Source organism: Typopeltis vanoorti, chromosome 22 (assembly GCF_054136105.1).
Source record: "Typopeltis vanoorti isolate ZY-2024b chromosome 22, IOZ_Tvanoo_1.0, whole genome shotgun sequence".
Lineage (NCBI taxonomy): Eukaryota > Metazoa > Arthropoda > Arachnida > Uropygi > Thelyphonidae > Typopeltis > Typopeltis vanoorti.
Genome location: NC_143570.1, coordinates 73181027 through 73198248, shown reverse-complemented (window position 1 = coordinate 73198248; position 17222 = coordinate 73181027). Strand labels below are relative to the sequence as shown.

The 17222-nt window shown below is 34.9% G+C and overlaps 1 protein-coding gene across 8 annotated transcripts in view; it reads right to left on the bottom strand.

The window, feature by feature from the left end:
* Positions 1-2315: 2315 nt before the first annotated feature.
* The window catches only part of Bmcp (uncoupling protein Bmcp mitochondrial), a 475843-nt gene continuing 460936 nt past the window's right edge, over positions 2316-17222 (bottom strand). For 7 of the 8 annotated variants that reach the window (XM_090411822.1, XM_090411820.1, XM_090411824.1 and 4 more), the window contains one exon: positions 2316-2795. Coding sequence is in view for 1 of the 8 variants with exons in the window: in XM_090411827.1 (XP_090267953.1) it covers positions 4528-4551 (24 nt within the window). In the remaining 7 variants the exon portion in view is untranslated. Of the gene's footprint in view, positions 2796-4034; positions 4552-17222 lie in introns of those variants that run through there. The other variant, XM_090411827.1, reaches the window with a different exon arrangement.

Genomic DNA, 17222 nt, shown 5'->3' with positions numbered 1-17222 from the left:
CATCCATTATTTTGGGAGCTACTCAGTCAGGAAAAACAACCTTCGTGTTGTCTCTCATAGAACATGGCAAACATCTAATCAACCCACCGCCAGAGTGAATCATATACTGTTACAGTGAAAATCAGGATAAATTGAAAAAAATGTACCAACATGGAATTTTTGAATGGTTTGAAGTTACCTAAATTTGATTCAAATGTGAGAAATTTGTTCATAATTGATGATTTGGTTCACCAGGCTAAGGACAGCATGGAAATAGCCGATGTTTTCATAAAAAGTTCACATCATCGTAACCTCAGCATCATTCTGCTGACACAAAATTTATTGTCAAGGAACACATTTTCAGACAATTTGTCTTGATAGCCACTATGTTATTGCCTTTAAAAATGCCCGAGACACATTACAAATTTTTCATCTTGCTGCTCGTGTTTCCAGGGCAGTCGGGTATGGTAGTAGACATTTATAAAGTAGCAACATGGGAACTCCACTCATATTTAATTTGACTTTAGACAGGAAACACCAGATAATTTAAGCTTGCAATCACTAATATTGCCTGGGGAAGAACCCAATGTTGTCCATGTTCCAGAATGATTGACCGACTTAAACGATATGCATATCTCATCAAGTACTTATCTCATTCCTCTCCCAAACAGGCAAATGATGCTCTAAAACACTGCACCTCCTGCAAAAGCACGACGGTCTGTGAAATCTGCAAAAATGTTATATCTGGCAATATTCTATTAAATAATCACCAGAAGGCACGTGTACGAAAGAAAAAAAATTATAAGAACACTAAGCAACAAATCAGTTCCATTCATTACTAGAAGAAAACTGGTTTCACAGCATGGGGGAGCACTGTTCCCATTATTAAGCAGTATCATTGTGCCTTTATTGAGTTCACTTATTAGAAAATGAATCGTGTGTTTAAAAAATTCATGCTTCTACAACCACCAGAGCAGCATGAGTTGTACAATGTAGATGATGAAATGAGTGCCATTTTAAAATGGTCAAATGAAAAGCCAGATGAAAAAGTAAAAGGATATTTAAGTGTTTTCTGCAGAACTATTTACATTTGAAAAACCAACTGAAAAACATCTGAAAAACCAGAGACGTAGCGAGGAATTTTGGTGCTTATGTCCAGAAAAAAAATTGCGCAGTTCTAAAAAAAAACTCAGATATTGTTATACTTTTTATTTCAATACAATAACACATTTTTAGAATAATTTTATTTTCCGAGCTTTTATTTGAGCAAAATTACCAATTACATTGTCGAAATTTGCTTCACAAAACATTTCAGATTCTATTGATAAAATGCTTAAATTGGTTATACGTTCCTGACTCAATTTTGATATTAAATAATTTTTTATAATTTTTAATTTTCTAAACCTCTGTTCTCCTGAAGCAATTGTTACCGGTAAAGTAAGTATTAAATGTAATAATATTACTATGTTAGGGTAAGATTCACATAATTCGTAATTTACAATGCCCTGCAAAATTTCCAAGTGATACATATTTTTCAAATCAGGAAATAACACTTGTGCTTGATTTTTAAAACACTAATTCATTTATTAAGCATAAAGCATCTAATTCATCATATTTAACGCAACAATCTATGGCAGCTTTTGTCAATCTTCTAAAGTTAATGATTCATTAAAATTTGTTCTTTATGCACATCTGGTGTATTGTCTACTATTATACTCTAATACTTCCCAGTTTTAACATCCCTTATAACATTATTTCTTAATTCGGTAGCTAGTAAAATTAAAAATTCATTTTGAATTTGAGGACTTAAATATGATAGTTGTTTTTTTCACTTTGAGCAAGCTTTAAAGTAGTTCATAATTACTGATAAGTTGTATTAAATTAAGAAACATTCATTTTTTCGAATTTTCAATGCAGTTATCATCATTCTCAATACTTCCTCTTAAAGGCAAATTGTTAGTTGGCAAAACATTAAACATTTTAAAATAATTCTAAGAATATTTGGACATTTTTCTATTTCTTCAGATAATTGTTTTTCTAAATTGTTGTCAAGGCTGTCAGATTTACTTTTCAAATTTTCCAGGTCATATAACTATTAATGTGATCTGTTGATGATTCATGATTTGGAATTCGTGGATTTAATTGTTTCCATTTTGAAAATCCTAATTCTGGTTTATTAAATAAAGATGATGAATTTTTAGAAAATAGTAAACATGGAAAACAATATAAACTATTTTTAGCTTTGCAATAAAATAGCCACTCTCTATATTGTTTCTCACCATTTGGTAATTTTCTGTACATCCATTCATTATGAAATGAAAGACCATCTTCTGAAGTTGGATAAATGTTACAATTTTTATGTTCATGGCCATGAAGTACAAGCAGCTTTCTAAAATTAGCAGAATTTACATTCCAATGCATAGGATCATTGAAATCCAAATTGTCTTAGACAAATTCTGTACATTGGTTTGTGTGTTACTATAATTTTGAATCTTTTTTGCTTCAAAGACAAGCAGATGTACTTTTGACTGTACTAACACTGATATCATCCTCTATTGGAATATCTTGCAATTTTTCTGTTTCTTCTTTGAACAAAACGCTAACAGATGCATCGTTATTTGTCCTAACTTTGGCATGTTCATCGCTTGGACTGGCTTGCAACGTTTCTGCTTCTTTGATTTTTTTAACCATTCATTAAGTGCATTTGATTGTCTCCTTAGCTCTAATTGTTTCCTGTCTCATTCTTTCTTGAAATCCCAAACTGACTTTTTTTTTCCTATGGAACATTTCAATATGGGTTGCCTAAAACTTTTAGGCTAAAAGATAGTTAAAATTAGAATGTACGTAATGCCATAAAATTTATTAAAAATATTTTATTTTATTATAATTTTAAAATGATATGCATAGTTATTAAAATTATTGAGAGTTTATAATGGATATTAGAATTTAAATTCTAAAAATTATTTTCAATTTACAAAAGTTGAATTTTTTAAAACAAATTTTTGGTATGCATTAACACCTTTTATTTTAAATTACCACGTACATACCAATTTAAACATGGTTGAAATCATTCATTTATCTCACTTGACATAAGTTTCAGCCATTTTAAAATTGGTGTGTACGCACTGCGTACACACCAATGTTATCACATGCAGTGAGATTTTTTATTTTAAATTACCACATACTACGTGGTAATTTAAAATAAAAAATATCAATGCATGTAATGAATTTTGTATCTGTCGATATCGTGTTGTTACTGTATTTTTATACCAAGGGCAAGTTGGTATAAATTATAGTTTTATGATTTATTAATAATTTATTTAATTTATTATTTGGTATAATTAACAGTTATATAATACAACTAATAAAACTATAACGACATATATTATTATATTAAAAAATAACTTACCTCAATGTAAAAATTCACTAACAAAAAAGTCACAAACAAAATAGTAATATTATTTTTAAAACACTTACACACTCTTCACTGTGTTAAGGGGATAAAAATCCCTTATTGTTTTTCAGCCAGTAAGCGAAACTAAGATCGAAAACTACGATCTGAATGTTTCATGCCGACGAACTGTCGGCGGATCCAAGCGTAAATGACCACCTGGTAGTGCCACACCACGGCAACTCGTTGCAAAGTTGGAGCAAGCTCCCTCACTATTCTTGATATTTTCTCATAATGTAAAAACACACAGCTCTTAGGAGATGTAGTACTGTTTTACATTATGAGGAGAGGTCACTATCCAGACCGGTTTCAACCTTTTTTGAGGTCTCATCAGTGAGTAGCTAGACCTAGAATATCAGAGTTTAAGTGAAAAGCACTTACATACTTTTGCTGTACGATTGCCAGAAAGGTGTGTCACTATATTATATTATAACATATTATAACTAGGATGAGAAGCCAAACGGCTATTTTTTTCTGGCGAAGTTGATAAGTTAAGGGGATAAAAATCCCTTATTGTTTTTCAGCCAGTAAGCTTACTGGCTGAAAAACAATAAGGGATTTTTATCCCCTTAACTTATCAACCTTGCCAGTAAAAAATAGCCGTTTGGCTTCTCACACTCTTCATTATTTCGCGATTGAGTAACAAGCAGTAACAAATTCGATTAACAACTGAATTTAAGGGGGGTTAGGAGGGGTTAATTGCGACATTATATAACAGCGGCCAATTAAGAAACTATTGATAGTTATCGACAATAAATAATGAGGTCATTTACAAAAATTTTTATTTTATATTTAAATAAAATGAGGATTTTTCAAAAGAAAACACTCGGTGTTTGTTTCATTAAATTTATTTATTGTCTGATATATTTTGGCTGTTAGGCCATTGTCAAAGGCTGTACAAGAATGGTGCATTTGCAATTTGCATCTATTTAAACTAATTCTCAGGTAAACACAGATGTTGGGAAACTAGTGGATTAGGAATTACTGGTTACGGTAACTGCTAATTCCAGGAATGGATGGAATTATGGCAGAATATCTAAAGGCTTTGTATAAGGCTATAAGATCAGTGATTGATGTAAAATGACCGATGAGCAATTTTACGAAAGCTGCGTCAAAGAGATCTAATCGTTCGTTGAGGACTGTTTTTGATGGAAATTTGCTGTTGAATTGCATTTTGTATTTCAAAGGCTTCTAAGAAATTCAATTTTACTGGATTATTCTCTATGTGCAGTATTTTTATTTTTTTATTTTTATTATAATTTTTATTTTAATGGAAAAAAATTTTAATCGATTAAAAAACATATATTTTTCAACTTAACATAAAAATTACTGTAAAAAAACTAGTGAAGCATTATTTTGAATTTATCATGTGACTATCAGAATAGAGCGGAGAAGCAGGGTACCGTTACCATCGTTACTTGAAATAAAATTTGTCACAAGATACACAGAAAGGTGGGAGCTGTTTTACAAAGATATTTTACAAGCAAATATTAAATAATTAATTACCAGCGTATTTTTTCAAATTATCAAAAATATTTTTTGTCTCTATCGTTTTCAATTTTTTAAAAAATGTTTTTTAATAATATATTTCACAATTAAAAATATCTCAGTTTTTGCGCCAATGGTCAGGGCCACATTGGCCATAGCCTCATTACACCTCTGTGGCTTACACAGGAGAGCAACAGGAGCATCAGCTGTCACATTCGGAAAAGAAGCATCCAGATCCTACAGTGTGCAAACAGAATACCCAGCCCCTTCCCCATTAGGCATCAACTTCGGTCACTGCCAATGAGGAAAATGTTTCGAGTCCACTCCCCATCCGGAGGAGAGGTCGGAGAACCAATGCCAATTTCATCTTTTTATCTCCCCGAAAACTGCACAGGAATAAGAAACTGGTGGAAAAAACAGTAAGTGAAAAACATTTTTTCAAATGATTTTTTATTTTCAGTAAATTATCTGTTACTGTGTAGCTCAGTGGATGCGGCATTTGCACACCACAGCGCTTGGACACACGAAGGAAGACTTGGTTTCGAGTCTAGTCGGCGACTAGAGGAAATTTTTCTAAGCCTGTTTTCGACCAGTTCCCGAGTTAGATGATCTCTGGCATGGGCAAGCAGATTTTTTCTCTCAGAAACTCGGCTTTTTCGTCCCGTAAACTCAAGAAAATTGACCATAGAACCCACATTATTTCGGACATTAAATACGAGTGTTAGGGCTGGAATCACAAGATGGCGGAACCTGTGGAGCCGTCTCTCTTCATTGCGTACCGCTTAATTAGTGATAACCTTTGGCCAGCTATCTCTGTTTGGGTACCACTGGAGATTGAACTGCCCACTCAGTCTCCAAAAGTTAGACATGGCTAAAAATGGCCTTGCCTACTCCTGTATATATGGGGGGGAAGGCGTTACCTAAGCTGATCTATTACAGCATAGGTGACAATAATATCATTTAACCACAAATCATTAGAATAACATTTGCTAATATTTTGCATACAAAGACCACTACATCTCAATATTAAAAAATATACACAGTGCAAACCACATGCAACAGATCGTTAGCTTGCACAGGTACACTATTATAATGTCATATATTTGTGTTTATATTCAGAAAGTTAACAATGTCACTTTCGGGTGGACGACCAAAGCTATTGAAAAAATCGCCGCATGTCTTTGATATAGATAGCTTGGTAATGTTGTCCTGGAGCAGTATGGTAGACACTTCTGACTAGATCAAGATCAAGATAAGGAATTGTGACGTGATTGGTTGTTTATTTGATGATGTCATTGTGTGTGACGTCATGAGATTGTAATCTTTGGAATTTCCCTGGGGGCATATGTGTCAGTGACGTCAGTTCTTGTATATGGTTCGCATATTGAATTATGGGTAATGGCAGAGATAAGGATTCGTGTTGTGATTGGTGGTGCACTTCTGACCAGATCAAGATCAAGATAATATAAGGGATCATGTGGTGGGTTGGTGTCTGTTGTTATCAGATGTAGATAAGTGATGTCATTTGTTATTTGTAAATAAGTGATGTTATTGTTTTGAATGGAAAAGGGAGATATATTAGTAGATAAGGAATCGTGTCGTGATTGGTGGGACACTTCTGACCAGATCAAGTTCAAGATAAGATAAGGAATCGTGACATGAATGTTTGTTGTTAATGGATGAAGATAAGTGACGTCATTTGTTAGTTGTAAATAAGTGACGTTGTTTAGAATGGAAAGGAAGATGTATTAGTGGATAAGGAATCATGTCTTGATTGGTGGGACACTTTTAACCAGATTACAATCAAGATAAGATAAGGAATCGTGACGTGGATTTGTTTTATTATAGTTTGGAATTTCGCTGCCCCCCCCCCTTCTGCAAGGGACATCACATGGTGTGTTTGGTTCGCATATTGTATTGTGGGTAATATTTAGAGATAACAATAGTAACGCTATGTGTTTGGAAATTTTTGGGGAACATATGTCTCTCTGTGATATCACATGGTGTTTTGGTTTGCCAATGGAATTGTGAGTGATGTTTTTGAGATAAAATATCTTGGAATTTCCCCAGGGTGACACACATCCATTATTGTCATCATGTTTTGTTTAGTTGTCTATAGATGGGTGTACTAATTTTCCAATAAATTTTGGGGTATATCGTTCCTGTTAAAGCGTGGGAATTCTTAGAGTAGAGTCGTGATAGTGGCAGTGATTAGGCTTTTCTGGATAATTTAATTATATGCTGGTGTCCTCCCTCAAACACACACACAAATAAACATTAGACATGAAGAGTCGCTAATGTATCCATGTCGATACTCTAATATGTACCCTATGATTATTCTAATGAAAATTCTAATACTGAATAGTTCTTAAAACTATTCAGTATTAGAATTATGCTTACCAAAACATGTGATCAGTGATTATTGGAATTACAATTATCAATTGTCATGTTTAAGTTTAAAAAAAATAAAAAAAATAACTTACATTTTTTTCCAGAATGGGAACATCTTGGTACTATCTAGGTTTTCTGAATATTCCAAATTGTTGATTTTTAACATATATTCACAGCACAGAACACAAACATAAGTCTGAAAATGCAGTTGAATTTTTCATTATAGGTTATTGGGGTAACATATATTAACAGCACCTGTCTTTTGCTGATTAATATTCAGCCAGCGATCGTTGTTATGTTTAAGTTAAAAACAATAATAATAATTAACTTACATTTCTTACCAGAATGAGAATATTTTGGAACTACCTACGTTTTCTGAATTTGAATATTCCAAATTGTTGATTTTTAACATATATTCACAGCACAGAACACAAACACAAGTCTGAAAAGGCAGTTGACTTTTTCATTATAGGTTACTGGGGCTAACATATTCACAGCACCTGTCTTTTGCTAATATAACTGCCAGCGATCAGTAATTGTTGTGTCTACTTGTGAACTTTTCTGACTGGGGGGGGGGGAATGGAATTCTCCTGGTCTTACTTGAGGATTTTATAATACTTCCCACATGACAATGCGAACGTCACCTTTTTCATGACTCATATTCTCCCTTTGATGTTTTGCACAGTATTATCAGTTCGGTAGAGTACAACTGTTTTTCTAGTGTAAAATTCTTATGATACATATCCTAAAATTATTCATTCCTGATTAAGGATTTTATAAACTTATTGTTTTCAAGTAGATGGGTTGTTTGTTTGATTATATTTTGTGTAGCTAGGAAACTGGAATTTATTTCAAATGAATATTAACTCTGTAATATATATATACTTTGTTAATTTCTATGTTACCTTTTATTTGACCGCAATATAATTAACAGATTGTATTTACTGAATCTAACATACAGAAATTAAATAAAGTGAAAAAGACAGTATTTTTTTTTCTTATTCTTCTGATTTCACATTTGCGCTGATGTTCATAGTGTATGATTTCCTACTAGTGCTTACGTATAATTCACGTGATTTTTCTCCATGTGACATTTCAAAACAAGTTGAACTATACTTAAGTATAAAGAGCTAATAAGCTTCATTTCGGCAATGAAAACATTACTTAAATTAAGGGGATATTAAATCCCACATAGTTTTAAAACCGAATAAGAAACTCAGAGATTGGAATCAGAGTTTCTTGCCGAATATAGTAAACTATAAAGTATCGGCGACACTAGCGCTAGCCAATGCAAGTGATCCTAGTACGTAGTACAATACCAGAGCAACTCGTTGCAAAGGTGTGATTCCAATCTCTGAGTTTCTTATTCGGTTTAAAACTATGTGGGATTTAATATCCCCTTAATTTAAGTAATGTTTTCATTGCGAAATGAAGCTTATTAGCTCTTTATACTTAAGTAACTTAATGGTTGCACCTGTTTGGAAAACTCGTTCGCAGCGTACATAAGTTCTTTTTGCTATACACTTTGGTATTAGGTCTAGCTACTCACTGATGAAGCCTCAAAAAAGGCTGAAACTGGTCTGGGTAGTGACCTCCCTCCATAATGTAATAACAGCATACATTTCCTAGGAAATGTGTTTTTACATTATGGAAAATACCTAAGAATAGCAATCTGAACTCTTCCCCCACCTTTGCAACGAGTTGCCCTGGTATTGTACTACGTACTAGGATCACTTGCATTGGCTAACGCTAGTGTCGCCTATACTTTATAGTTTACTATATTCGGCAAGAAACTCTCTGATTCCAATCTCTGAGTTTCTTATTCGGTTTTAAAACTATGTGGGATTTAATATCCCCTTAATTTAAGTAAAGTTGAACTATGTTTTGAAATGTCACATTTTGCATAGTTCAATTATGTAAAACTTATATCTGTTAATTCCTTTTGACTGTTGTCCTCTCAGCTCAACATTTATTTCACAGCAGGGATATATATATATATATATATATATATATATATATATATATATATATATAAAGTATTTTACCTTGGGTATAATAAATGTTAAAAATACCAAGTAATTTTAAACCTGGTTTTACTCCATTTCCCAAGTAAGCAAACAGACAAATAAGTCAAGTATGCACCTGCAAGTGATGCAAGTCTAGCTGATCCTACAGGTAGTGCAAGACCAAGACAACTCGTGGTAAAGGTGGCATAAGCTCTGATCACTAATCTTAATATTTACCCTTAATGCCAAAACACATCTCCAAGCAGGGGATGCATGATGTTTTGTATTAAAGGCAAGGGGCCACTACCCAGACCGGTTTCGACCTTTATTGAGGTCTCATCGGTGGGGGCTAGGCTAGAAATACCAAGATTTAGTAATACAGAACTTATAAGTATTTTACCAGAACAAGTTGCCATAAGATGTTTTAACCTTATTAAATAAAAATCTCTGGAGGAGATATAAATGTAGAAAGTATTTTACCTTGGGTATAATAAATGTTAAAAATACCAAGCAATTTTAAACCTGGTTTTACTCCATTTCCCAAGTAAGCAAACAGACAAATAAGTCAAGTTTGCGCCTGCAAGTGATGCAAGTCTAGCTGATCCTACAGGTAGTGCAAGACCATTTTAACATTTAACATTTACATAACATTTTTAACATTTATTATACCCAAGGTAAAATACTATCTACATTTTACCTTGGGTATAATAACCAAGGTAAAATGGGTATAATCAAGGCTAACCAAGAATTCTGTTTTTTAACTCTTTCAGGTAATTCTTTCCAACTACAAGGTGATTTTGTCAATGCATATCTTACAATAATTCCATCAGAAATACAAATTTCTTTAGCAAATAAATTTGAAGTCTTATTCAAAAGAAATTGACAATCAATCAACCAGAGTTGAGTGACTTTGGACTTAAGGTAATCGTTCATCCACTGCAGCTGCTGTTTTGTGTTGTGGTGTATTGTGTTTGGTAATGTAAAAATAACGGGTGAGCCACAAAATTCTTTGAAAGTTTCTTTGTGAAGAGTTCTAATTCTTTAGAATTTTGTAACAGAAAGTTAACATAAAATATAAGATCAGAGCTAATAATCAGTGAAATAATAATAATAATAATAATAAATAACTATTTATTTGTGATGTCATATGAAGTAATCTAAGAAGAATGAAGGAAAACGAAGAAACCAGAGACTTTTTTTTTTTTTGAAAACCCACTCAATGAAACTGTGTCAACTCTTGGAAGCAAAAGGAAATGGGTATTAAATTAATAGGCAGAATTTTAGTGGAGAATATTTCACCTGAAAAGTGACAATTTATTTATTATATATGTAGATACCTCTAGAAAAAATAATCGTTTTTAAAGTATGACTGTTAGAATTTGGTTATTTACAAAGAGACATTAGATATTTTAACCCATCAAGTTACTAAACTCTTAACTTTTGTCGTATAAATAAAAAGGCATCATAGCATGCTGATAACAATTGAATCAACATGCATATATCAAAAAATACTCGCCATTGGAAGAGAAAAATCAAAAAACATTAACGAACCCGTTCTTCGTTTAAATGATACCAAATGATGAAAACAATATGCGCATGAATTTCAAAACTTTGAAAGGGTGAAGAATTTCTTGTTTGTTGTGATCATAAATATTTGTATTGGGAAGAATATCTAATATAATAATTGTGTTAAAAATATATATATAAATATCCCTACTGTGAAGTAAATGTCGGGCTGAGAGGACAACAGTCAATAGGAACTAACAGATATGAGTTTTACATAATTGAACTATGTAAAAACCATAGTTCAACTTGTTTTGAAATGTCACATGGAGAAAAATCATGTGGTTTTGTAATAGATTTGACGGTTTGATATGAACACAGATGGATAAGAAAATAACTATTTATTAACTTAAAAGCTAATATTTCGCTGGTATTATATCCAGCATCTTCAGAGCACACAACACAAAGTTTGTTACAAATGCAAAACAACCACAATCCGGTGTAACAGTGGGGCTAGTAAAAGTAATTGCAGTGTACAACACAAGACTAAAGTCCTAATATTAGTCCATCTAGGTTTAAAAAAAAAAAAAAAAAATTCAAAGTTTTGAAATAGTAGTCCAAATGATAGTCTTAGAAATCTACCACAGCAGACTACAACAAAACTATCACCATCCCATACATTAAAGGCACATCTGAAAACATATCTAGAATGCTTAACAAACACCAACTATGCACAGTATTTAAACCTTATGTAAAATTAGCGACTTTCATCCGTTCACCGTTCACCTAAGGACAAATGCACTCCTTTATCACATCCAGGAGTCTATGAAGTGTCCTGTTCTTGCTATCAAGCCTACTACGGACAGACAGGAAGAACTGTGGACATCTGCCTCAGTGAACACAAAAAATATATCTGACACTTTTGCTATGGCAAGTCGGGTCTGGCAGACCATGCTTTGGATACCCCTGCACACAAGGATCAATTGGAAAGAAACAAAAGTAATGCACAGAAGCTTCTACAAGTCAGAGAGGTTGTTCCTGGAATCAACAGAAGCCTTAAAACATACTCTAAACCTTAGCAAGTATGGCTGTATAAATCTACCAAAGATTTGGGAGACAGTCATCTTAAGACCAAATTAATATTTATTACTTTTATTTTATTTCATTTTTTCAAACTTTCTAAGACTATCATTTGGATTACTATTTCAAAACTTTGAATGTTTTTGAATTTTTTTATTTTTAAATCTAGATGGCACCATATTAGGACTTTAGTCTTGTGTTGAACAGTGCAATTACTTTTACTAGCCCCACTGTTACACTGAATTGTGGTTGTTTTGCATTTGTAACAAACTTTGTGTTGTGTGCTCTGAAGATGCTGGATATAATACCAGCGAAATATTAGCTTTTAAGTTAATAAATAGTTATTTTCTTATCCATCTGTGTTCATATCAAACCGTGAAATCTATTACAAAAATGTCTGATGAACACATAAGCCTATCCACGTGTAAAAATTATGTGAATTATACGTAAGCACCAGTGGGAAATCATACACTATGAACATCAGTGCAAATGTGAAATCAGAAGAATAAGGGAAAAAAAAAAAACTGTCTTTTTCACTTTATTTAATTTCTGTATGTTAGATTCAGTAAATACAATTTTTTAATAATATTGCAGTCAAATAAAAAGTAACATAAGAAATTAACAAAGTATATATATTACAGAGCTAATATTCATTTGAAATAAATTCCACTTTCCTAACTACACAAAATGTAATCAAACAAACAACCCATGTACTTGAAAACAATAAGTTTATAAAATCCTTAATCAGGAATGAATAATTTTAGGATATGTATCATAAGAATTTTACACTAGAAAAACAGTTGTACTTCCCCGAACTGATAATACTGCGCAAAACATCAAAGGGAGAATATGAGTCATGAAAAAGGTGACGTTCGGATTGTCGTGTGGAAAGTATTATCAAACCCTCAAGTAAGACCAGGAGAATTCCAATCCCCTCCCCCTCCAGTCAGAAAAGTTCACAAGTAGACAAAACAATTACCAATCGCTTGCAGATATATTAGTCAACAAAAGACAGGTGCTGTGAATATGTTAGCCCCAGTAACCTATAATGAAAAGTCAACTGCATTTTCAGACTTGTGTTTGTGTTCTGTGCTGTGAAAATATGTTAAAAATCAACAATTTGGAATATTCAGAAAACGTAGATAGTACCAAAATGTTCCCATTCTGGAAAGAAATGCAAGTTAATTTTTTTTTTTAACTTAAACATAACACCGACCACTGGAGGATTAGTCAGCAAAAGACAGGTGCTGTTAATATATCTTAGCCCCAGTAACCTATAATGAAGGGATGAAGGAGGAGGAAAAGAAGCTTGTTCTATGGGTTTGAAGGTGTACTGTGAAGGGATGTTAGGAGGTGGCTGTACTTGTTTCAATGGGTTTAGTACAGAGTGGGGGGATTATTGATGTTGTTTCAGATGAGCATTTTCCATGAAAATATTTGTAGAATATACAAATTGCAGAGACTAAACATCTATGTGAAAGTGGGGAAAGTGAGCTGGTAAGAGATGGATTATTTATCAGTCAAATTGCTTTCCTCTGTATAGAATCAAGCATTTTGAGGGAACTTTTAGAAGCCCCACTCCAAATGTGAGAACAGTATTCGACAGCTGGGCGGATTTGCGATTTGTATAAGGTTAACCGCTGTTTTGAAGTGAAGTAACGTCTTCAGCGAAAGAGAAGGCCTAGTTTTTTTGGAAGCTGAGGATGCAATGGTTGTGGTGTTTATGCCAGGAGAGGCCTGATGTCATGGTAATTTCCGATAAGTGAAATTTCGTCTTGTCTGGGGATTTGAGTGTTATCAAAAATCAAGCTGACGAGGTTATCTGAACCCCATCGGAGGATGTTTTGGAGGTCTGCGTAAAGTGAAGTGGTGGTTGATGTTCTGTGGGTTGAAGTGAGTTGTGTAGGGTAATGTTTATCAAATGAAAGGGAGGAGTGCAATGTGCTGTCATCTGCAAAACTGTGTATTGGGTTGGAGATCAACTGAAGTAGGTCACTGATGTATAGAAGGAAGACGGTCGGTGAGAGAACTGAACCTTGTGGGTCCCCAGCATTGGTTCGATAGTGGGAGGATAGGGAGCCATCTATCATTACACATAGTGTGCGTCCAGACAGGATGCTGGCAATTCATCTGCAGAAGTTCTGAGACAGTCCAAATGATGGAAGTTTGCTTAGTAAGCCTTTCTGTCAGACCCGGTCAAAGGCTTTAGAGATATCGAGTGCAACTACTTGAGATTTGCCAAATTTTTCTATGGTATATGTCCAGAGATGGGTGATATATCAGAACAGGTCACCTGTTGATCGGCATTGGCAGAATCCGTACTGGTGGTCGCTTAATAGCTGGGTACCTTCAAGGTAGAGTAGTAGTTAAGAATTGATGATTTTCTCCATCACTTTAGATAGGACTGAGGTGAGTAAGATAGAGTGGTAGTTAGATGGCAGCGATTTGTCTCCCTTTTTGGGAATGGGTTGAATATAGGCCAATTTCCAGGCTTTGGGATATATATACTAATGGAGTAAGATAGTGTATACAGATGGCATAAGATAGGAGTCAGTTCTGCTGCAGACCTTCAGGACAATTGGAGGAATGCCATCAGGGCCAGTGGCTTTTTTTGTGTCTAATTTTGACAACAGATTTATGATCTCTTTCTGGAAAAATGATATAGGGAGCATTGCATGTTGGGCAGTTGGAATGACTGGGGGACATTTTCCATTGTCGGTTATGCATGCATTGCAAGCAAAGTGTGAAGCCAGGAGATGAGATTTTTCTGTGGGTGATGTTGCAATTGAGCCATCTGGGTATGATAGGTGTGGGAGTAGTGTAGGGCAAAAGTTGCGACCAACTGCTTTGGCAAAAGACATGGCTGCCACTAGGACAGGCTGCAAGTTTCCTCCTTTTTGCCTGTTCAAGTTCTGTTTTGGAATCATTGATAATTTTTTTTCATCTGTTTTGGGTTTCAGTATAGGCACTGAAGGAGGATGGAGTTCTTAATTTGAGCCAGTTGTGGTATGCCTGGTTTTTCATTAGTACAGCCTTGGCATATCTTTTGGAGAACTAGGGTTTGAATATGGGATGGCAGTTCAGTGTGGTGTGGGGAATGTATGTTATCATGCCAGTGATGATTACTTTGGTAATGTGTTCGGTGCATATGTTTGGACTGGAAGACTACAAACAATAGTCCAACCATGGGAATGAAGCATAGTAGTCTCGGAGGCTGTCCCATTTGGCACTGTTATAATGCCAGACTATTCTTGTGCAGGCAGATGAGCACTAGGTCTGTGGTCAGATTTAAGGGTCAGGAGGGCTTACTACATTCACTGTATATCTGGAAGGGTCAATGGTAAGGAAGAGATCTAGGGTATTTGGGGAATTGTGATTTGGGTTATCTGGTTTTCTGATTGGCTTGTGAACTATTTGTGTAAGGTCGTCAGTGATGGCAAATATTTCGGCATCTCTGCCTACAATTGGAAGAGGAAAGCCAGTTGGTGTTATGGACATTAAAATCACCTAGGATGATGATTTCACTATTAGGATAGTGGGACTAGAGGAAATCAACTTTTGAGGAGAGGAAATTAAAGAGCTAGGAGTGGTTGGTGGTACTGGGAGAGCGATAGAGACAGCAGATGAATTTTACTGAGTGGGGGAGGGATATTTTTAGCCAAAGATGGTCAAAGTTGGGCTATTCTAGGTTAGGTGTTCTCTGGCAGGGCATGTCAGAGCGGATATATGCACACACACCATTGGGTCGAAAGGAGTTAAATAGCGAACAGTTGGTATGGTTGAGATGGATGGTGGCGGGGGAAGGTGAAATTTGAGTTTCTGTGAAGAAGAGTAGGTGGGGTTTGGTTGACTGTAGATGATAGTGAATGCTATTAAGGTTGGAGTTGAGACCACGAATATTGCTGTAGTGGATATGCAAGGGTCTGTGGAGCATGGCTTTGACTGCAAGGGTCTTGTGCATTTCCTATGCAGTGCCTGCATACTGGTCTCCTTGGTGGCTACTAGTGGCATTGGTTTTTGCACTAGTTTGGTTTGTTTGTAGTCTATGGTCCAGTTGTTGTCTCCATTTTAGCATTTTTCTTCTAGCTAGCTTCGGAGTTAGCGTCTTTGTTCCCTTTGTTCAAAGGTTAATTCAGGTTGAGCATGTACAACAATTGAGGGAAACTGTCCTTTAGCTTGCTATTTAACGCTGTTATTAATTTGGAAGTGTTTGTCGGTGTATCACAGATCACTTTCACGAGACGTGGAAAGTTCGTTCTGTCCTTTCTTTTGTTTATGGAACCGAAGCGATGATACACCTGGGATCGAAGTTGCATTCACCTGCTAGTTTGCTAACTTCTTCTTTTACAGATTTACAGTTTTCCTCCGAATAATTCAGAAGAATGGCGTTGAGTCTCCTGTTTTCGGCCTCGAGTGCGCATGTACCGTTGATGCAATTAAATCACGGAGTTCGTTAGTGGGTACAGATGCACTTGTGATCGGCCGCTGATCGTCGAGTATCTCAAGCTTTGTTTCCAACTTTCAGATTTTTGACGTGAAAGTATCGATCATGTTATTAAGGTGTTGTTCGAGATTTTCAACTCGTTTGCCTAGGTTCAGCAGCTGTTTAACAGAAGGAAGGCACATCGAACAGAAAAAAGGCTGGTTCAGTTCGATAAAAAGCTTGAGCACCGATTCATCTATTTTCAAGCAGGAATATGTAGCCAGTTGCAACAGAAATCGCATGATATACCTTTTTTCCTTTCAGTAACTTCGGTTTCGCAACTGCGGCACTTCGTATTGTCTTTCGGTTTGTTGGCTATCAGCTGCGCTATGCAGACTGGACTAGAAGTAATCTTTCGTTGTTGGCCTTTGTTGCCACCATCTTTACTTTGCATGGTAAGCATATCAGCCACTTTCACGTGGCTGTTTTTTTAATTGAAAAATAACTGATATGAAGGTCTATGGGTACTTACGAGTTGTGTAGAAGTAACTGGCTCCTTAGTACTCTGTGTATTCCGTTTACTGGTTATTTTGCACAAAAAAGATACTTGCAATTACAATAAAATTCGGGGGCACAAGGCCAAAGAGTACGGCATTCAAAGAAGGAAACACAGATAAGTAAGAGTCAATAAGGGGGAATCGTCAAAAAGTCCTACGATGGACTTAGATCTAAACATTACAAAGAGTCAAATGGCCAAAAAGTCTGATATAGGCTTTTTTTCAGCCGGAACGCGCTCCAGTAAACTTTTCCGGACCGTTCTTCTGGCTGGAAAAAAAGCCCTGGATATAGGTAATGTAAGGCAATCATTTTGTCAGAGATTAAATATCTTGAAACGATGGTT